This window comes from Malania oleifera, chromosome 8 (genome assembly GCF_029873635.1).
Source record: "Malania oleifera isolate guangnan ecotype guangnan chromosome 8, ASM2987363v1, whole genome shotgun sequence".
NCBI classification, from domain to species: Eukaryota; Viridiplantae; Streptophyta; class Magnoliopsida; order Santalales; family Ximeniaceae; genus Malania; species Malania oleifera.
The window spans coordinates 95,367,490-95,391,669 of record NC_080424.1 but is presented as its reverse complement, the minus strand read 5'-3'; the positions used below and the strand labels follow the sequence as shown (position 1 = coordinate 95,391,669).

Genomic DNA, 24,180 nt, shown 5'->3' with positions numbered 1-24,180 from the left:
TCCCATATAAAATGAAATCGAATGTCGATGTGCTTCGTTCGTGCATGGTAGACTTGGTTCTTTGCCAAATGAATAGCACTTTGGCTATCACAGAACACAACAATGTGTTTCTGAACAACTCCCAAATTTTCAAGTAAATTCTGCAACCAAATAGCTTCCTTAACAACCACTGAAGCTGTCATATACTTTGCTTCTGTTGTAGACAAGGCAATGGTAGATTGTAAGGTAGATCTCCAACTCATTGGACCATTAGCAAATGTAAAAACATATCCAGTAGTTGATCGACGTTTATCCAAATCATCTGCAAAATCAGAATCCACATATCCAACAACACGTTGATCAATAGTATTATTTTTCTCAAATACTATACCAACATCAATCGTATTCATAATATATCTCAAAATTCATTTCACAACTTGCCTATGTTCTTTACCCGAATCATGCATATACCTGCTCATCATACTAACAACTTGTGAAATATCAGGTCTAGTACAAACCATTACATACATCAGATTACTAACAACACTTGCATAAGGAACCTGTGACATATACTTACGTACCTCATTTGATTTAGGAGATAAAGCCGCACTAAGTTTGAAATGAGGAGTAAGAGGAGTACTTACTGGTTTTGACTGTTCAGACATGCCAAAACTCTGTACTACCTTCCTCAAATACTATTTTTGAGACAAACTAATTTTTCCTCTCATTCTGTCTCTACGAATCTCCATGCCAAGTATCTTCTTTTCTTCACCAAGATCTTTCATCTCAAATTCTTGATTTAACTGACTTTTCAACTTGTTGTTTTCTTCCCTATTCTTTGAAGCTATCAACATATTATTAACATACAAGAGTAAATATACAAAAGATCAATTTTGTAGTCTGTGAAAATAAACACAATGATCATATTTATTTCTGATGTACTTCTGACCCATCATAAATTGATGAAATCGTTTGTACCACTGTCTTGGAGACTATTTTAAACCATACAACGATTTACCTAGTTTACATATCCAATTTTCTTTTCCAGCAACTTGAAATCTATTTGGCTGAGTCATATAGATTTCCTTTTCCAAATCACCATGTAAAAATGCAGTTTTTATATCGCGGTGAACTAGTTCAAGATCAAATTGTGCTACCAAAGCCAACAAAATTCAAATGGAAGAATGTTTAACAACTGGAGAAAATACCTTATTATAATCAATGTCTTCCTTCTGTGCGTAGCCCTTAGCTACCAATCTAGCTTTGAAGCGAACATTATTTGCATCTGGAAATCTTTCTTTCTATACATAAACCCATTTGCAACCAATTGTTTTCTTACCCTTGGGCAGCTGGGCTAACTCTCAAGTCTGATTCTGATGAAGAGACTGCATTTCTTCATCCATCGTTCTTTTTCACTTGTTTGATTCAGAGTTCCTCATTACATCTTTGAAAGTATAAGGAATATTATCATACACAACTGGAAGTGCATAGGCCACCATATCAGTATACCGAGCAGGTTTTCGAATTTCTTGTCTTGGCCTCTGAGAAACAATTGATTCTTGTTGCTGTGAAGATTCTTGAATTGAAATCTCTTCTTCTTGTACACTATTTTCCACCGTAACTAGAGAGTTACCTTGTGTAGTCTCATTTCTCACTGGATTTTTCAAAATTGTCTCAACCTCCACCTGTTGTTGAGTACCACCGGTCTTCTCTTCAACTCGTGACTCCTTGCGTATTGTTTTCTTCATCATTGCAAGTTCATCAAAAGTTACATCCCTGCTTAAAATCAGTTTTTTCGTCTCTAGACACCAAAGACGGTATCCTTTGACTCCTGCACTTATCCCAAAAAATATTGCTTTCTTGATTCTTGGATCCAATTTAGATATTTTAACATGATAATAAACCATAGTACCAAATACATGTAAAGAATCATAATCACTAGCGGGCTTTCCAAACCATACCTCATAGGGTATTTTTCCCTCTATTGCAGATGATCGTAGACGATTGATGAGATGACACTCATATCTCACAGCCTCAACCCACAACTTTTTGTCTAACCCAGCATCAGACAACATACATCGAACTTTCTCCAGCAAAGTCCGATTCATGCGCTCTGCCACCCCATTTTGCTGTGGTGTATCTCGAACTGTGAAGTGTCGAGCAATACCTTCATCTTGACATTCATAAACGGGTCACTCGTGTATTCACTACCATTATCTGATCTGAGCCGTTTAATCTTTCTGCCAATTTGAGTTTCAACTAATTTTTTCCACTTAAGGAAAATATCACACACTTCATTTTTATGCTTCATAGAATACACCCAAACTTTTCTGAAAAAATCATCAACAAAAGTGACAAAATAATGCATACCACCTAACGAAGCCATTTTTGTGGCCCCCCCCATACATTTGTATGGATGTAGTCTAAAATACCTTCAGTATGGTGGATTGCTGTGCCAAATTTCACTCTAGTTTGTTTTCCCAGAATGTAATGCTCACAAAATTCAAGTTTGCACACCTTTGCACCCTTTAACAAACCTCGCTTAACTAATTGTTGCAAAGATTTTTCTCCTGCATGTGCTAATCGCATATGCCATAATCTGGTTGTATCTGAACCTGCATCTTTCTCAAAAACAACAGCTGCTGAGCCAATAACTGTACTACCTTGTAAATAGTACAAGTTATTTTTCCTTATTCCTTTCATCAGCACTAGTGCACCTGATTTAATCTTTAAGGTTCCATCTTTCAAAGTAATAGTGAACCCTTTAGATTACAAGACACCCAATGAAATTAGATTCTTTTTTAGGTTTAGAACATACCTAATATCAGTCAAGGTCTTAATAGTTCCATCTTGACATTTCAACTGTATTGATCATATTCCAGTTGTTTTACAAGTATTATAATTTCCCATAAAAACAACCCCACCATCTAATTCTTCAAAATTAGAAAACTATTCTCTATTTGGACACATGTGATAGGAACAACCAGAATCCAAAATCCACTCACCAAAATAATGTGATGAAGATGTTCCAATAAGAGAAAAATCTAACTCATTTCCATCATCATTGGCTATATTGGCATTAGAATGTGCTTTGTCCTTATTCTTCTGCTGTAATTTAAGGCAATCTTTCTTCCAATGCCCTCTCTCACGACAAAAGGCGCATTCATCTTTAGTAGGTCTTCCACGAGATTTATTCATCCCATGAGATTTACTCTTCCTTCCAGGCATACGACTCTGAGAACGTCTTCTTATTGTTAGTGCTTCTGTTGTTTCCTTATGGCCCCTTTGATCAATCTTTCTGCATTAAGTACTAATCAATACTGTACAAATAGTGTCATAAGTAACTTTATCTTTCCTATACAATAAAGTGGTGGTCAAATGTTCATACTCATCAGGGAGAGAATTCAGTAACAGCATGACATTATTCTTATCTTTCACCTTTTCATCCAAATTTAACAAATTAGTCAAAATTTTATTGAAAGCATTTATGTGGTCATTAATCAAAATACTTGGTTAATACTGGACGCGAAACAATTTCTTTTTCAAATAGAGCCGATTTTTCAGGCTCTTGGTCATAAATGTATCTTTCAATGTCTTCCACAATTTATTTGCAGATGTCTCCCTTATAACACAATATTTTTTATTTTTAGCGAGACATAGACCAATCGTACCACATGCTTGACGATTGATCTTCTCCCAATCTCTGTCACCCATATCTACTGGTTTATCATCCAAAGCAATATCTAGTTCTTGCTGATACAAGATGTTCATCACCTCACATTGCCACATACCAAAATTATTGGTACCATCAAATTTCTCCACCTCAAAATGAGCATTAGCTATCGTCTTTGATGATGATGTCGAAGTCGAAGGGGTTGGAGTTCGTGTGGACAGAGTTTCTTCTACTACTGCACTAGTTTCTGCCATCTTCTATATATTCAATAGCAACCAACAAAGCAAAAGGCCTAGGATGAGTAGTACGTACCAACTGTGTCTACTCTATTTTATCTTATGAAATTCCACTTTGATTAGGCCGACCTTCAGGGAGCGACTGACCCGCAATGGTTTCTGAGCACTCGCTTAGACAAGGTCTTTTTTAAGCATCAAACGTAGAATTAAGGATCCTAACAGAGGAACACGTCTGTATCGACACTATTCAACCTAACTCTGATATCAATTGTTGTGTCGGGCACTCCACTTGTGCCAAACACCAATGCTACAACTATTGCTATTGAATATATAAGAAATTAAAGCAATGCAGAAACTAATAATAAAACAGTAAAAAGAACAAAACAAGAAATTTACGAGATTCGGTATAGAATTACCTACGTCCTCGGGCGCCGATGATCAATCCACTACTTCTTGACAAAGTATAACTTTGAGGTGTGTTTTACAAATGAAGAGTTGAACTCTTTATATAACTTCAACCTCAAGTTCAAAAAACACTTCTCTCCAATGTAGGACAACTTTTTATATTAATGTGAAACTATTCTACAAATATGGGACAAAAAAACAACAACAAATACCCAAAATTATATAACAAATGCAGCAAGATGAAAAGGCATCACCAAATATTGTGAACAAAACTCCAAACAACCAACCAAAGAGCACAACCAAAAGCTCCCAAAAAGCTTAAAATAATGCACAGTCGGAGGAAGAGAAGAGCAGCAGCAGGTTGCTGCAGCAGAGAAGACTGGCGCAGGCGTGAGGCGCACAGTGAGGTGCTGTCTGGGAAAATCAAATTGGAAGAAAAACTGTGGGGGTCGGCTTGCTGCTGTGTGAGTGGAAAATCAGAGAGTGGAGATCAAAATGGTGATGAAAACTGGGCGCAGCTACTTGCTGCACATAATGCTTCTTTTTAGAGCTCCAGAATACGGCTGCTGCGCATGGTTCCTTTTTGGAGTTTCAATATAGCATGCTCCAGATTTCAGACATTAAAAAATATAAACCTTTTCAAGGCATTGGACCCCACAAGGAGGGAAACCCAACAAGTCTGCCCCTCCCGGCTTATGGGGATGACTCCACTAATTCGGTCAAAACTCTACACTTCATATAATGCTTTTGTCATTATATCCGAACCATTATTATTGGTATGAATTTTGTCAAATTGCAACAATTTCTTATCTAACACATCCCGAATCCAATGATATCTAACATCAATATGTTTTGAATTTGATTGGAAGATAGAATTCTTGCTCAAATGAATGGTACTGTGACTATCACAATAAAGAACATACCTTCCTTGTTCCATGCCCAACTCTTTCAAGAATTTCTTCAACGAAAGCAATTCTTTGCAAGTTTCGGTAATGACAATAAACCCGACTTCTGTAGTAAATAGAGCAACACATTTTTGTAATTTTAATTACCATGCCACAACTCACTGAACAAAAGTCTATCAAATAACCCGAAGTTGATTTTCTGGAATCAACATCACCGTCCATATCGGCATTCGTGAATTCATGGAGCATAGATTTACCATTTACAAAGCACAAACACACTTTTGAAGTGCCTTTATCGTATTGAAGAATCCATTTTACCACTAACCAATGCTCCTTTCCCGGATTAGAGAGAAACCGACTAACAACTCCAATGACATGAGTTAAATCCGGTCTTGCGCAAACCATTGCATACATTAAAGAACCAACGGCCGAAGCATAAAGAATTTTCTTCATCTCTTCTCTGTCTTTCTCACTTGTAGGACTTTGTTTTGTACTGAGCTTGAAGTGACTAGAAAGTGGGCAACCAACGGATTTTGCTTTATTCATATTGAACCTCACCTCTCAAGCACTTTTTCAATGTACCTTTCTTGCGACAACTAAATTTGCCCATTTTCACGATCACGAATAATTCTCATGCCAAAAATTTACTTTGCCAGTCCCAAGTTTTCATAGCAAAAGACTTGCTCAACTCCAACTTCAACTTGTCAATCTTGGAAGAGTCTTGTCCTACTATGAGCATATCATCAACATAGAGTAAGAGAATAATATAAGTACTATCCGGAAATTTTTTTACAAACACACAATTATCCGAAGAGGCTTTTGAGTAACCATGATCAATCATGAAAGAATCAAATTTCTTGTACCATCTCCGTGGTGCTTGCTTCAACCCATACAAACTTTTCTTTAATTTGCACACTAAATCTTCTTTCCCTCTTTGTTTGAAGTTTTCCTGTTGTTCCATGTAAATTTCCTTTTTCCAAGTCACCATGTAAGAAAGCGGTTTTTACATATAGTTGCTCAACTTCTAAATTCAAGTTTGCTGTCATGCCAAGAACAACCCGAATAGATGACATCTTCCCAACTGGTGAGAATATTTCATCAAAGTCAATTTCCTTTTTCTAATCAAAGCCTTTTACCACGAGCCTAGCCTTGTACCAAAGATTATTTCCATCATTTTCCAACCTAAACACCCATTTGTTTTTCAAAACTTTCTTTCTAGGAGGAAGTTTAAGCAAATCATAAGTATGATTGTCAACTATGGACTTCATTTCCTCTTGCATAGCCTCCATCCATTCAGCTTTATTTTCATGTTTCATGGCTTCTTGATAGTTTTCGGGCTCCCCTTGATTCGTTAGAGTAACATAGTCACTTGATGGATATTTAGTTGAAGGTCTTGACTCTTTTTTTTTAATATGCCAGGTTTCCTGGGCTTATGCGCCAGACTTATCCCATGCCTACGCCAGCCATGTCCTTAGCCAACACGTAGGAGGGAAATCGCGGATGTGCGCTACAGGCGGCAAGGTTTGAACCCCAGACTTCACCTTTGTCCAAGGCCGTCTGGTGAACCTCCTTAACACCTTTGCTCCCCCTCATTGGTAGGGTTTAAACCCCAGACTTCACTTTTGTCCTCCTTAACACCTTTGCTCCCCCTTATTGTCATCATCAATATCACTAGGAATTTCATCATTTCCAACATCTTCAAGAGGTGGATGAACATTTTCCATATTTTCATCATATGCCAAAGAAGGAGAAGGTGACTCTGAGTCAACGAAATCATTCTCATTAGATTGTGATTGCTCAAAAAAATACAACATCCCAGTTTCTAACAATGAATCTCACAATCTATATCCAAATTCATCATGCCCATAGCCAAGAAAAATATATTGTCTCGTCTTGTCATCAAGTTTGGATCTTTCATCTTTTAGAATGTGAACAAATGCACGACAACCAAACACTTTCAAGTGATCATAAGTGACATCCTTACTTTTCCAAATTTTTTCGGGAACTTCACAAAGGAGTTGAAGGAGACAAATTTATCAAGTCCACCGCCGTCCTCATTGCTTCACCTCAAAATGATTTTGGCAACTTCGCATGAGAAACATACGTCTCCATTCTCTCCACTATGGTGCAGTTCATCCTTTCGGCAATTCCATTTTGTTAAGGGATTTCTTGACGGTCCTTTTGATGTCTAATGCCTTGACTATAACAATATGCATCAAATCGGCCAATGTACTCTCCACCATTATCCGAGTGCACACATTTCACCTTCTTTCTGATTTCCCTTTCAACTTTGACCTGAAAATGCTTAAACACAATTCTGGATCAGGTGAACTAGCTGAATCAAGAGATATATCACCTGCAAGTGAAATTAACATATGAATAAATATGGAAGGAAAACAATACATTAAGCAAAAGTGATGGAACATAGCAGTCAGCGAGCATTAATAGAATGGGTGGAATTTCTTCTTTTTTAATGTTATGGCAGAAACTGAAGGCAACATTTGAATTTTGACAATCCACCTAGTTACAATGAGATTTATGAAAGAGATTGTAGGAAAATTAAGTTCCAAAACTCAAGCACTGTTGTTAGACATTTTTAACCTTCGCAATTCAAATCTGTTGCAGGCAAATAACACCCACTAGAAGAAAACAACACTTTTTCCTTCCCTCCTTACTTTACATTATAGAATACAAATAGTATCAGGTAACACAAAGAATATCAATAAGCTTATTCAGCCATCCTACGCCCACTTGAAAATTTAATGCAAGCCAATTTAACCACTTAATGTCAGAATAGTTGCTAAAAGAAATTCCAAATTTTCATTTCCATTCCCTCTTTCTCAGCTACCAAAAAATAGCTGAATTTTTTTGTCTAGTAACTACAGTATATTTACATGTGAATTCTAACCATTAGGAATGTGCATGATAAAATTATAGAGAAAAAAAAAAATGCAGTTCATATTGCATTAACTCGCTTCTTGAAATTACTTTTATTGCTTCGAAATCAATAATAAATAAATAGATAAAATGTGCATGATAAAATTATAGAAAAAAAAGAAAAATGCAGTTCATATTGCATTAACTCGCTTCTTGAAATTACTTTTATTGCTTCGAAATCAATAATAAATAAATAGATAAACTATTGCCTTTAATTGCTATAGTAATTACATTAAACTTAAAAAAGGCACGTGTGAAATGCTCCAGAAAAAAACAGTTTTCTGATTAAGAAATGCGCAGGTGACTCGGTCTCCAAACTCCGAGTTGCAGAATCGATGGCACTTCTCAGATAATTTTTATTGGATAGAGAGGCATTATGGGGGGATTTAGCTGAAAGTTCAGCGGAATGTGAGGCGGTGGAGGACGATGGGACGCCGAGCGATGATCCAAACTGTAATAGCGTTGACTCCTTGGTTTGTGAGGTAACTGCGGAGGCTTGCTTTTGAGGCGTCACTGTCCTTGGCTTTGGACTTCAAAGCTGACTCACAGTTTGTTTTCAAAAAAATTTCAAGTGAGGCTTGGTTCAAATTATGGGAATGGGAGGTTTTTGTTACAGCAGGGGACGAGAGTTTACCTCTTGCAATAAGTGATTGCAGATGGAGCAATTTTGACGAACGGAAGGACATTCTGGAAAGCGATTGCAGCGAACGGAAGAGTTTCAGGCGATGAAAGAAGGCTGTTAGCCAAGGAATGAAGCAAACTACCGCTGAGGTCTCCAAGCGCGGACTAAGTGACTCACTCAGAGGCTGATTGCAGATGGAGCAATTTTGACGAATGGAAGCAGATGGAGGGTGAAAGTGTACTGCAGGTGGGGTGAAAGTGTTCTACCATATTAGTAGCTACTTTATCTTTTATTATTTACTTTTGTTTTTTTATGAATAGCAATGATTTCTAAACCACCCAATTAGATGAAACAAACTCTTTTATTAAAAGAAAAAAGTTTGTTAATTTGCCAAGAATATTTATAATCTTTTGTTAAGGAGCATATGCTTTTAGACTTTGAACATTAGATTTGGACATAATTTTGTGATGTACATGTTTAAACTCAATTCATAAAAACCCAAACCTATAACTCAAATTTATGCTCCCAAGGATAAATTAGTTGTTATAAATTTATTAGATTTAAAATTCTAAGGCAAGATATAACATAAATTTGTAGTCAAATTATTATCAATCTAATAATTTAAGATTCAAATTCCATACTTTGATTAAAATATTGAATTAAGATGCATTAATTGAAATTAGGTTGTCTGTGATAATTTATTAGTGACACGAATGTTCGCTCAATAGTTGATGTGGCACAAATGTTGAATTGTAACATGACTTTTAAAATGCTCGACATGGATTAATTTGTGTAGAATTAATAAAATTACAAAACATAAATTATATTGCCTTTGGTATGTAGTACAATTTTACAAAACTCTAAATTCCAACTTTGATTTTGCAATATTTTGGCCAGCCAATTGCTAGGTATAATTTTTAACATAAACAACGGTAAAATATTAGTTTATCCTTAACATTTATCAACATTTAAATTTAAAAAATAAATAAATTAATCCTAATATATTATTGTTTAATTATTAAGTGTCCCTTAAAAAAAAAATACATGCTTCACATTCATATTTTAAATTTGACTATATGTACAATAGTAGGTTATCACTTTTATAATTAAGAGGGAGAGTTAAGTAACTAAGCTCTTGTTTTATATATTTTTTTTAGTCCGTGGCCTTTTAAAGCTTGCAGCTAATCTTATGTATAAATATGTATTCCATTTTTATAGAGATAGCAAATGATTTCACTAATAGGTGTCTTTTTTTATTATTAATTAATATATTTTTATCAATTATTTAATTTAATTAATGTTCAATTTAACTTCCATGATTATCTAGAATAAATCTATTAGTTGTCAAATTTTGCATATGTTTTTTATCATCTTCATTAATCTCTTAATTAGTTCTAATCTTTTCTATACGTATTCATATTATTTAATTGTACCACTTTTATTATACTTTTTTCCTTCAACATTTAGTTCATAAAATTTAATATTCTCATAAAACTTAAGCTTATTAAAATACCATACATCTATTTATTATTCTTGCATTGGATTCATAAATAACCAAATTCTTTTGAAATGTATTGTTCATTTAAATCCCTCTTCCAACCCAATGTATTGTTCATTTAAACTCCCCCACCCAAAAAAAGAAGAAAAAAAAAAAAATCCTAGTCGCAAGCTTCAGGAAAGAATATAATCTTCCTCCATGCTAAGGCTGACTTGCCTTTATGGTTTGCCCAACCCAAAAAAAGAAGAAAAAAAAAAATCCTAGTCGCAAGCTTCAGGAAAGAATATAATCTTCCTCCATGCTAAGGCTGACTTGCCTTTATGGTTTGCCCAACAATTGTGAGAGAGAGAGAGAGAGAGAGAGAGAGAGAGAGAGAGAGAGAGAGAGAGAGAGAGAGAGAGTAGTCCATTTCATCATCACGGTCCAAGTGGGGACCGTGGAACCTGTATATCCATATACTACCTATGTAGCGGTTTACATAAGGGCATATAACCACATTTATATACAATACCAGAGTGTCAAAATTTTTCAAAATATATACACATAACCATACCCAAAATGCCCCACCTGATCACTTAGGGACTACTCAAAATGTGTCTCTCCCAATATACTTACCCTACAGACAGGGCAGTACAAAATCCCCTCTCTCTCTGAGTCCGATCTGCTCGCCTACCTAGATCACGTGGAAAAGTGATAATTTACTGGGATGAGACAACTCTCAGTAAGACGAAATATGCTATTACCAGTGTGTGACAGATGAGTTTGCATAGTTGTAATATCTGATTTAAAAAATACTATATGTTATAAATAACTGAGTCTGAGAAAACACTTATAAGTAATACACAGTACAACTCACACCGATGTTGCTTAACATAAATTGTTTTTGAATATTCTATTCAAACATACTTTTAATATTTATAGATATGACTGTTGTTTTTGTAAATCTAGTTATATAATAATAATAGTAATAATAATAATAATAATAATAATAATAATAATAACTGAGAAAACTTCCCTTGATGGATAACTAAAAGTCATGATTTAACCTCTCATGATAGGGTTGTGTGGCTTGTAAGCGAGACTTAACACTAGTTAGCCGACCAGGATAAGTCAACTGAACTCTGATAATCAGATTGGCCACCTCAACCTAATTGACGGGGAGCCTATCCACAACTAAGGCAAGATCGACTGTTGAAAATTCATACACTATCTGAGATATGTGATTGCACTCTGAACTAAAATAACAGTACCAAGCTCTGAAAACTAATCTGGTCCATCAAGGTCTGATACTATATATATATAACTGATATTTTTATATTACTTATTAACCATGATTTTGTTTAGCTGTAATAATCATAACCCTGTAATTAACTGATTTGAATAAACTGAAATATCTGTATGTTATGGTTTTGAATCTATATATCGTGGTTTACTTAAACTAAATTTCATATTTCTGTATTAGCAGTAAAAATCATAAATCTACATAAATCATAATTCTAACTAATACTGCGTATTGTGCTTTCTGTATAAATTGTATAACCATAGTACTAAGAAAACTTAATATTTAACTCTGTAAAACTACATAAATCCTGATAACATGAAATATGTATAAATTTTGTATTGTACTGATAATCTCTCATGCCACACAATTAATTAAATAAAACACATATACTAAAATCTGTAGAACTGTATAATTTTCTTACTCTGAAAATACCTATAATTATATATCATATTTTATTGGTAAATATTTCTAAATCAACTAGCATAGCATATTTCCCTATTTGGCAACTACGCTCATCTGCTAATTTCTAACTAACGCCCACAGCATCCATAATACCAAAATCCTGAAATTACACATATATATTTCCCTGTCAATCAACTGAATTTCCTAGAGTAAATTTTATACTCATATTTCCTAAATTATAAACTATTTAGTCATGTTGTTTGCTTTACATTCGAGTTCTGTTATGAGAAGATCTTTATTATTATCACTTGATATTTGAGATCTTACTGCATTCAACTCTTTTTCTAACTTTTCATTCTTGTTTACTAACTGTTTAATCTTTAATCATTTTCCCTTTCAACAAGAACTTTTGACTCACATTATTTCTCACATGCCTCATACTTGTTTTTCAAAGCAGTATATCTTTTATTAGCTTTAACAAATGACTTATGAATTCTAACATATTCAATTTGCAGTTCTTCATAAGTAGGCATGTTTTCACTATCATTACTATCACATGATTCAGTATCAGATGCATCATTCAAATCATCACATGAATCATTTCTAGGTTTATCCAATAAAATGGAAGGAGTCGAGATTACCTCATCATTAATCAAGGCAATGAAGCACGGTTTACCTCCTTCAAGATCCGTAGAGCTTGAGTTACAAGGAGTGATCACTTTATTTTGCATAGATGCTCCATATCTTCTCTCAAGTTCTTCCTAGATCTCTTTGGCACTATTACATGCTATAACCTTACAGAGAATATTAGAATCTAAGGCATGCAGCAAGGTCATAGCATCAAAATTTACTTGCACTAAGTTTCTATCATTATCATTCAACTCAAATTCAAATTTAGGAACATCAACACAGTCAATGATTTTTACAAGCACAATATCTCCCTGATCAATAACTTTCTAGAACCTCCAATTTAAAGCTTTAACAAATATGGTCATTCTAAATTTCCATAGAGCAAAATTTTTACCACAAAATACTGGAGAGTTCGTAACTAACCGTCCCTCATATGAAGGGGATGCACCAACACAAGCTATCATGATCTTTTACTAAGTAACGTTTAAGTCTAAGTAGCGAGACTCTGATACCACTTGTCAGCTTTGGTGCAATCCAGAGGGGGGGGTGAATTGGAGATTTAAAAATTTATCCCTCGGTCAACAAATCTTGCAATAGTATTACGCAACTAAGGGTCTGTCTATGCAATCATAAATAAAACATACACGTGCGTTAAATAAAAAGCAGAAAAAATAAATTGTACACGCGATATGTTATCAAGGTTCGGCCAAAGTACCTACGTCCCCGCCTTGGCTCACCAGCACAAGGATTCTAATACGGCTCACTTAATGGGTGGAGCGGCACCGTTTACATACACCTTACCAGGATGGAGCACCTAACTTTCTTAATCGAGTCTAAGCCAATCCGGAACTATTCAACAGGACTAGTCTCCCTCTTCAGGCCCACGCCTGAAATACAACAAATATGCAATATAATTTTTGCGTACACAGAAATATGCTTCTCAACAAGCAGATATGTACCACAATACAGTCCAGATAGTAATGCAAGCATAGATGATAGTAAATATGTTTAGTGCTTAATGATGTGTTCTAAACACTCAATCTAATAGAAATATACAGTGAGGATCTGGAGTGTATTTCTAAGCAAACTTTGAAACAAACAAACAATGTAAATCAATTACCACAAGTTTCAAAGTGTTCTAACAATGATATTCAAAATATCTCAAACAAGATTTTCTCAAAAAATAATAGCTCAAGAGATATCTAAAAATATATAAGCTTGTGTAAAAGAATATTTTTGAAATCAAAATCCACAAGCTTGATGAGTCTTGCAGTCAAGATGTAAAGACTCACTAACTATAAGATTTTCCCACACAAAGAATATTAGTTAATCCGGGGAAAAATCTTAGCTGAAACTCTCCAATAAAATCAAACAATCAATCTCAAGTAAGGAGAGTTTTGAGCAAGTGTAGCTACTCAAGATCACTCAATAACACTCTTAATAAACTTGGTTTATCAAAGGAATCACAATAGGAAAGTGTATTGGGTTTGTATGTGAAAAATAGGCACTTAAAATTTCAGAGGATTTTCAAGATAATCTATGTGCTAATCATCTCTTAATTTTGCAAATGAGCTTGTATATATAGGCATAGGCAAAATTATGATTGTTGGGGACTCAATGGGTATTATTAAAAAAGATTTAAATGAGTTTAAGATTTTAACTCACTTTAACCCCAAATTATCGAGGTAAAATAAAAGCAACTCGAGAGTTTCGGGTGCCCAAGCTGAAGTTCAGCCAACCGAACAGACATAGTAGGAAAAGTTAATTTCATGGTTCGGGTGCTTGAATTATAGTTTGGTTTGCTAAATGAGGCGATTCCTAAAAAAGACCGCAATTCGGTCGCTCGGTCTGAAGTTCGATATAACAAACTCAGAAGTTCAGTCGCCCGAGGCTATTTTGAACGTGAGGTTCTGGCTGTCGAGTTGGTGGGAAAAAGTAGAATGGACATTCGGTTGACCGAGGAAGATACGTTCATTTTTGTTTGATTTGTCGAACTTAGGTCAACTTTTTTTACTAGTCCACGGTTTGGTCGACCGAGACAATTTGACTTGCCAGGTTCGGTCGCCTGAATACGTTTTAATTTTTACCAAAGGTCCTTTTCTATGTTTTGAAATATCCCCTGACAATATGAGAACTATACTGAGGCTTTGTGCATTGAGTGTAGGAACCTAAGGTCCATCTAAGGTCATTCAGAGCATATTTTTCCTACCATGCATGATGCAGATTATTACCTGCTGTATTATGTTACAGTCCATGATTAATTACAACCCCGAATGAAGAATATAATAAAACAATTACAAATACAACACAATATTCTTCAATCTTCTGTGTGATCACCATACGCTATCATGATATAGTATTATGTTCAAATACACGAGTAGAGTAAACCTACATGCAACTCTCCATGCAAACATCAGTACCAAGTGTATTTGTGATTATCAAAATTGGATATGACCGATCAAGTCAAAAGCTAACTTGCCGCCTATGAAACTCAAATTTATCGTATGCCCAACAATTTACAGTAAGGCAAGAGTGTGAGTGAGCGAGAGAGAGTGAGTGGCCGAAACATAGTAACTCGCTGCCCTTTTGGTCTGCGCACACAGCAGTTATTAAAGCTGCTGTGTCTTCTCCTTTTTCCTTTTTCCTTTTTCTCAGCTACTCCAAAACTCCCCTTTGTTTGCTCTCCAGCCCCCATTTTGTTTTCCTCTCTACCCTCTGCGCACAACAATTGTAGTTGTTGTTCCTGCTCGCTACGGCCTCCTCAAAAAACTGGTGCACATTAGCACCTTTTTTTTTTTATTCTCCTCTAGACTCCCCCAAATATGCGCACAACAACATCTATAAACAAGTTGCTGCTCTAGTTGGTTTCCACTGCCCTTGGTCTGCACATGGGTTACCTCCTAAATGCATGACCCATGCATTTGCATGGGCCTCTCTCTAGTTCATTCACGTTTATTTGCTATCTTTAAGAGCTTCCTTCTCTGACCTTGCTGCACTGCATTGCTATCTTCTTTCTTATATTAATATATTAGCGTCGTTTGCCTCACTTCAACAAAGAATATGATCTTCCTCCACGCAAAGACTAACTTTCCGCCCATGGAGCTCAAATATATGGTTTGCCCAACAATTGACACTGAGCCAAGAGTAAGAGTAAGAGAGAGAGAGAGAGAGAGAGTGAATGGCCGAAACATAGCAGTTTGCTGCCCTTTTGGTCTGTGCACACAGCAGCTATTAAAGCTGTTGTGTCTTCTCCTTTTTCCTTTTTTTAAGCTGCTCCAAAACTCCGCTTTGTTTGCTCTCTAGCCCCCCTTTTATTTTCCTCTCTACCCTCTACGCCAAACAATTGTAGTTGTTGTTCCTACTCCCTACGGCCTCCTAAAAAAACTAGAGCACATCAGCTCCTTTTCTTTTCTTTTTTTTATTGTCCTTTGACCTCCCCCAAATATGCGCACAACAACAGCTATAACAAGTTGCTGCTCCAATCGGTTCGGACTGCCCTTTGTCTACGCATGGGCTACCTCCTAAATGCATGGTTCATGCATTTGCATGGGCCTCTCTCTAGCTGATTCACATCTATTTGTTGTCTTTAAGAGCTTCTTTCTCTGACCCTGCTGCATTGCATTCCTATCTTCTTTCTTATATTAATATATTAGCGTCGTTTGCCTCACTTCAATAAAGAATATGATCTTCCTCCATGCAAAGGCTAACTTGCCGCCTATGAAGCTCAAATTTATGGTCTACCCAACAATTGACAGTGAGCCAAGAGTGAGAGGGAGAGAGAGAGTGAGTGGCCGAAACATAGCAGATTGCTGCCCTTTTGGTCTACGCACACAACAGCTATTAAAGCTATTGTGTCTTCTCCTTTTTCCTTTTTTTTAGCTGCTCCAAAATTCCACTTTATTTGCTCTCCAACCCGCCTTTTGTTTTCCTCTCTACCTCTGTGCACAATAATTGTAATTGTTATTCCTGCTCCCTATGGTCTTCTAAAAAAACTTGTGCACATAAGCTCTTTTCCTTTTTTTTTTTATTCTCCTCTAGACTCCCCCAAATATGCACACAATAGCAGCTATGAACAAGTTGTTGCTGTAGTTGGTTCAGACTGCCCTTGGTTTGTGCATGGGCTACCTCCTAAATGCATGGCCCATGCATTTGCATGGGTCTCTCTCTAACTCATTCACGTCTATTTATTGTCTTTAAGAGCATCCTTCTCTGACCCTGCTGCATTGCATTGCTATCTTCTTTCTTATATTAATATATTAGCGTCGTTTGTGTCACTTCAGGAAAGAATATGATCTTCCTCCACGCAAAGGCTAACTTGCGGCCTATGAAGCTCAAATTTATGGTCTTCCCAACAATTGACAGTGAGTCAAGAGTGAGAGTGAGTGGCCAAAACATAGCAGCTTGCTGCCCTTTTGTTCTACGCACACAGCAGCTATTAAAGCTGTTGTGTCTTCTCCTTTTTCCTTTTTCTCAGTTGCTACAAAACTCCCCTTTGTTTGTCTCTAGCCCCCCTTTTGTTTTCCTCTCTACCCTTTGTGCACAACAATTGTAGTTGTTGTTCCTGCTCCCTACGGCCTCCTAAAAAAACTGGTGCACATTAGCACCTTTTTTTTTTATTCTCCACTGAACTTCCCCAAATATGCGCACAACAGCAACTATAAAAAAGTTGCTGCTCTAGTTGGTTCAGACTACCCTTGGTCTGTGCATCGGCTACCTCCTAAATGCATGGCCAATGCATTTGCATAGGCCTCTCTCTAGCTCATTCACGTCTATTTGCTCTTTTAAGAGCTTCCTTCTATGACCCTGTTGCATTGCATTGCTATCTTCTTTCTTATATTAATATATTAGTGTCGTTTGTCTCACTTCAAGAAAGAATATGATCTTCCTCCGCGCAAAGGCTAACTTGCCACCTATGAAGCTCAAATTTATGGTCTACCCAACAATTGACACTGAGCCAAGAGTGAGAGTGAGAGTGAGAGTGAGAGAGAGAGTGAGTGGTCGAAACATAGTAGATTGCTGCCCTTTTGGTCTGCGAACACAGTAGCTACTAAAGGTGTTGTTTCTTCTCCTTTTTCCTTTTTTTCAACTGCTCCAAAACTCCCCTTTGTTTGCCTCCAGCCCCCTTTTTGTTTTCCTCCCGACCCTTTGCACACAACAATTGTTGCTGTTGTTCTTGCTCCTTACGGTCTCCTCAAAAAATTGGTGCACATTAGCTCTTTTTTTTTTTTTTTTATTCTCCTTTAGACTCTTGCAAATATGCGCACAACAGCAGCTATAAACAAGTTGCTGCTCTAGTTGGTTCGGACTATCCTTGGTTTGTGCATGGGCTACTTCCTAACTGCATGGCCCATGCATTTGCATGGGTCTCTCTCTAGCTCATTCACGTCTATTTGTTGTCTTTAAGAGCTTCCTTTTCTGATCCTGTTGTATTGCATTGCTATCTTCTTTCTTATATTAATATATTAGCGTTGTTTGCCTCACTTTAGGAAATAATATGATCTTCTTCCACGCAAAGGCTAACTTGCCGCCTATGAAGCTCAAATTTATGGTCTGCCCAACAATTGATAGTGAGCCAAGAGAGAGAGAGAGAGAGAGAGAGAGAGAGAGAGAGAGAGAGAGAGAGAGAGTGAGAGTGAGTAAGTAAGTGGCTAAAACATAACAACTTGTTGCTTTTTTGGTCTACGCACACAGTAGCTACTAAAGCTGCTATGTCTTCTCCTTTTTCCATTTTTTCAGTTGCTCCAAAACTCCCCTTTGTTTGCTCTCCAACCCCCTTTTGTTTTCCTCTCTACTTTCTATACACAACAATTATAGTTGTTATTCCTGCTCCTTACGGCCTCCTCAAAAAACTGGTGCACATCAGCTCCTTTTCTTCTTTTTTTTATTCTCCTCTGGACTCCTATACACACAGCAGCAACTATAAACAAGTTGCTACTCTAGTTGGCTCAAATTGCCCGTGGTCTGCGCATGGGCTACCTCCTAAATACATGGCCCACGCATTTGCATGGGCCTCTCTCTAGCTCATTCACGTCTGTTTGTTGTCTTTAAGAGCTTCCTTCTCTGACCCTAATGCATTGCATTGCTATCTTCTTTCTTATATTAATATATTAGCATCTTTTGCCTCATTTTAGGAAAGAACATGATATTCCTCCACGAAAAGGCTAACTTGCCGCCTATGAAGCTCAAATTTATGGTCTGCCCAAATATTGACATTGAGCCAAGAGTGAGAGTGAGAGAGAGAGAGCGAGTGGCCAAAACATAGTAGCTACTACCCTTTAGGTCTTGTATGCAGTTGCTATTAAAGTTGTCGTGTCTTTTACTTTTTCCTTTTTTATTCAGTTGCTCCAAAACTCCCCTTTGTTTGCTCTCCAGCCCCCCTTTTTTTTTCCTCTCTACCCTCTGCACACAACAATTGTAGTTACTGTTCTTGCTCCCTACAACCTCCTTAAAAAGTTGGTGCACATAAGCTCCTTTTCTTTTTTTTTTTCTTTTTTTTATTCTCCTCTAGACTCCCCCAAATATGCGCGCAGCAGCAGTTATAAACAAGTTGCCGCTCTATTTGGTTCGGACTGCCCTTGGTCTGCGCATGGGCTACCTCCTAAATGCATGCTCTCTCTAGCTCATTCATGTCTACTTGCTGTCTTTAAGAGCTTCCTTCTTTGGCCCTGCTGAATTGCATTGCTATCTTCTTTCTTTTATTAATATATTAGCGTCGTTTGCCTCACTTCAGCAAATAATATGATCTTCCTCCACGCAAAGGCTAACATGCCACCTATGGAGCTCAAATTTATGGTCTGTCCAACAATTGACAGTGAGCCGAGAGTGAGAGTGAGAGAGAGTGTGATTTGCCGAAACATAGCAGCTTGCTGCCCTTTTGGTTTGCTCACACAGCAGCTATTAAAGTTGTTGTGTCTTCTCCTTTTTCCTTTTTTTTTTTTCAGCTGCTCCAAAACTCTCCTTTGTTTGCTCTCTAGCTCCCCTTTTGTTTTCCTCTCTACCCTTTGAGCACAACAATTGTAGTTGCTGTTCTTGCTCCCTACGACCTCCTCAAAAAACTGGTGCACATGAGCTCCTTTTTTTTTTTTTAATTTTTTATTCTCCTCTAAAATCCCCCAAATATGCGCACAGTAGTAGATAAACAAGCTACTGTCTAAGTTTAAAGGCATCACTTCTTCTTTCACTCACTACCACTTTCGTGAAAAAATTGTGAAGAAAGGTGCTTTTATAGCCTCAAGTTTGCAAAATCCTATATGAATTTTCCTCAAGTTTGCTAAATCTTGTAAGTTTATATCAAGTTTGTATTAAAGTTTGCAATAATATTGTATCAACTTCTGTATCAAGTTTAAATTTCTTCAATTATATATTTTATTTATAACTCTGCTACAATTTCATATCCTTACTTCTAAATCTAATTAATTTCTAATTTGATTGTATCTTTATTTTCCCATTTTGTGTCTTTATAATAATAATAATAATAATAATAATAATAATAATAATAATTACCAAAAGTTAATAACCAAGCACATAATTTACCTTGTTTTTTTCAATAAGTACATTAAGCATATTATGTATATTATACATTTTAAATCCTCTCAAAAAAATTCCTATTGAATAAAATGTCTAGATATTTTCAAGAGCAAGCAGTCTAAAACTCAAAGATGAATAAATATATTAATTGAATTACCTAATTAAAATATTGGAAAGGATAATAAATCAAAAGTTGGCATACTATACAAGAGAACAAAGATCTCTTTATTGTCCTATACAAGATCAGACGCAAGCTAACCAATGGATTCTCTCTCATACTTATTTTGTATTATGAAATTTTTTTAAATCATGATATCTTGGAAAAAGAAGTAAGGGAAGAATTCTTAATCACGGTTGTAGAATTCTCCTTGATTTCTTGGAAAAAAAATATTTTTAGTAGATCTTTATATTTCAAAGGTGCAAATTTGTAGCACCGAAGCAACACTCGAAATATAAATTAATTGCATGGAGAAGGAGATTGTTCAAAGAGGCTGATTTTATTAGTTGATATCAATGGTAAGAAGGTTATAAAGGTGAATAGGTTATTAGAATATTTGATTGTTTTGTGGTTGTTCATTTTTTATTTTACTTTGACTTTGAGACCAATGATTAAAGCTTTTAAAAACTTGTTTCCTTTGACACAGTGTAAAACCATTCAAACATTTTTTTTTTTTTGGGTGTAAATGTTGGCATTGACATTTTTTTCTCTTTTTTGTAGATAATGTTTATGGAACTTTTGAGTTCAAATGTAATCTTGATGGCTATATTGTATTTTTGTTATTGCATTTTTTTTAATTATAATAGAAATTTAAAACTTATTTTATCACAAAAAAACATGATTTTTTACTGAAAAGGAATTTGAATATTTTTATTTATTTTTGCTAATTTATCCATCTGATGTGGCGAATTTCAGATAGTGAGGTAGGAAGAATATATTTAACATTCAAATTAAATATTTTCACATATAGAATGATATTTTTCATGTGCCTTTCACTAGTAAACATAAAAATTAAAATGAAAATTATATACATATCTCAGGGGTGTTAAGAAGGATCATTAAGAACACTGAGATACTCAAAGCTAAAAAACCCAGGGGTAGGATGGGCCCATAGTGTATTGAGCCCACAACACGATAGCACAACAACAACCACAATTCAATTTTGACCTTGGATAATGGGCTCAGTGAGGTAGTCAACAATTTGACGGGCTTCTTGGCATGGGCCTCAGCAGTGATGTATTGATCCAACTAGTGGATTGGAATTAATGGACCCAATGAAGGGAAGGCCCAGTGGGAGATCGATCTAATGGGAGCATGAATTTTTCAGATTTTGAATCCGAATTTATATAAACTTGTACAAAAGTTCATGTAAAATTACACTAAATTTCTTTTATATTTACATAAATTTAAATTCAAGCTTCCAAATTGGAGTGTTTCATTCGACGAGGGGATTAATTGGAAGACCACACTAATATTTTTTTGCTCTATATTTTTTTTCTATAAAACTTAGAAGGTAACTCAATTTTTGTTTCAAATCCCTTCACGAGATTTGGATCCAAAACTCATAAATCACAAAGTGTTGTGAAAAAAATAACCTGTGGTCCAACAATGCATAGCGGAATAAATATTGTAAAGGATCAAACAATACCATATGCAACAATCTAAAATGGTGAAATACAAAATTATTCCACAACCATAACAATGTAAAGAGAGTAAAAATAAGAGTAACGACATCAGGAATTACGTGGTTTGGCAAAGCCTACATCCACGAGAGCAATCGGCAAGAGATTTCACTATGAAAATCAAAGATACACACTCAATGATCTTCTCTTCTTCTCTCACTCCTCTTTTACTCTCTTACATTTCAAAATATGCCCAAAAGAGCATATATAATAAGCCTTCGGAGGTTTCCCTCTGAATCCTCAACTGTCACAACATTTAAATTCAAAATTCAAATAACTTCTCACAGCTCAGTCACACTCGTCGATGAATTTATCCTCTCGTCGACGAGTTTTTAACTATGAGATTTTTTAACTCTCGGTATCTACTCGTCGACGAGCACAGGGCACTCGTCGACGAGTTTTCTGCTGCCAGCATAAGAAGACTTCTTTCATATGTTTTCCTTCCTTTGCTTGAACAAAATTCACCCTCTTTTTTCCTTTGAGAATTCAGCCGGCTATAAATCTACCAGAGGTCAATTATAATGTCGATATCCATTGTCTACAATGGAATGTGAAAATTACAAGTTTACCTAAAAATCAACGTAAAAATTAAGAAAATTTGAGAGACCTTTTACTTCTAGTCATGGGATCTTTAAAATAAATTCTTATTCATTTTGTCATTCTTAAAAATTGTGTTTTAGTTTATACATATATTTTCAATTGCACTTAATTATATTATTCAACCTATAAATTTAATTTCGCTAATTTCTTGATGCTTTAGGGGCTTGGATTAACAATTGATTGCCAGGAACAACAGTGCAGTGCATTTCAAAATCAATTCACAGCGTCAGGCCTGCAGGCTTCTAGCTGTATACAATTCATCCCTTACTCGCCGTGCAAGCAACCTCCCCAAACCCCAGGGCAATTAAATTAGCAGTTGAACACTAAAAATGCAGCAATATACAAACAGCGAATGCCTCTGAATTATTTACCATATTATTGCCCATTTTCACTTTGAGACTCCAACGGGGGAGAAGCTGCCTCTTCCTCTAAAAGCTTCACATGACACAGCATTCTGCCAACTTCATCAGCAAAAATTATCTTCTTCCTTCCCTTTTCGGGAGGAGCAGCAGCAGCAGCACCCTGCAAATTGAGCAATGCAAATAAAACATGACCAAAATGAGAGAATGCCAATAATTATAACCCAGGTGAATTAACCCATTCATTCTTCAAAACCATGCCCCCGTATATCATCATTTTTTCTTAGTTTAAAAGTGAGATGATATAGGCAAACCACAAAAATGATTGCATGTTAGGGATCGAGGAGCAATAATCACACCACAAATAAAATAAACAAGTAAAAACAAAGATTTAACATGGTCTGGCCCAAATTGGCCTACCCCCACAGAGCACACCTGTAGTGACTCGGAAAAATAAAATAATAAAAGAAAAATCAGAAAAATGGGTTTTTGGCCGGAGAAGGAGATGGTTTTTTGGAGGAACCAGAAAACTAGCGACGGTTTTGGAAGTTACTGCTGCCAGGTAAAAGAAAAATGGTAATTCTTGGGTTGGTTAATAGAAAACCGACGACGGTTTTCTATGAAGCCAAGAAAACCGTCGACGATTTTCGGTTGTAGGGTTGAGATTTAAAAGTACCGAGAGCTATTTTTCTTAAACATAAAATTATTCTCTCTCTCTCTCTCTCTCTCTCTCTCTCTCTCTCTCTCTCTCTCTCTCTCTTCACAAACCCATGACCCCTCTCCCTTCTCTCTTCAATTTTTACTCCAATAAGCCTCCATTTGATGATCAGGAACCACTACAGGGTTCTTGGGAAGATTCTCTACAGTGTAGGTGGAGTAGAATTTCAGTTTGAGATTTTGCGGCACAATCCCAAAACTGAGGTAAGGGTGTTTTTGGGTTAATTGTTAACTTATTTAAGGTATAAACATAGATATGAATGAATTTCTAGAGTTAAATTGAGAAATTGGGGTCTTTGTAAAATGCAGGGTTTGGTGAAAATATTGGAGGAGGGATAGGTTTTAATGGGTGTTTTTCCCAAGAACTCAAGTAATGCTAATAGTTTATAAATTCAAGAAAATGTAAGTATGAGAGTTATTCTGGGAAATTCAGTTGATTGATAGAGAAATGTATATATGTATAATTTCAGGATTTTGAGATTGGTACGCCTCGGGCGTGAGGGTCGAAATTAGAGGCAAGCCTCCCAATCAGATAGGTAAGGGAAATATGCTATGCTAGAATTATAGAATGATTATTAGTAAAATTGTATTGTTTTCCCAATTATTATTTAGTTCAGGATTTATAGTAATTCAAAAAATACAGTTTTCAGAATATGTGATATTTTACTCATGTAGTTGTGCGTCATGAGATAATGTTAGATTAGTACAGAAATTATACAATTTCATAT

General features: G+C 35.9%; 1 protein-coding gene across 10 annotated transcripts in view; it reads left to right on the top strand.

Moving 5' to 3' along the window:
- The window catches only part of LOC131163002 (pentatricopeptide repeat-containing protein At4g21880, mitochondrial-like), a 69,127-nt gene extending 46,366 nt beyond the window's left edge, over positions 1-22,761 (top strand). For 6 of the 10 annotated variants that reach the window (XM_058119667.1, XM_058119668.1, XM_058119669.1 and 3 more), the window contains one exon: positions 22,537-22,761. In XM_058119667.1, the coding sequence (XP_057975650.1) occupies positions 22,537-22,689 (153 nt within the window). In that variant the 3' untranslated portion in view covers positions 22,690-22,761. Of the gene's footprint in view, positions 1-6,617; positions 6,860-8,435; positions 9,205-22,536 lie in introns of those variants that run through there. The other 4 variants (XM_058119674.1, XM_058119672.1, XM_058119673.1 and 1 more) reach the window with 3 other exon arrangements.
- The last annotated feature ends 1,419 nt before the right edge of the window (positions 22,762-24,180 follow it).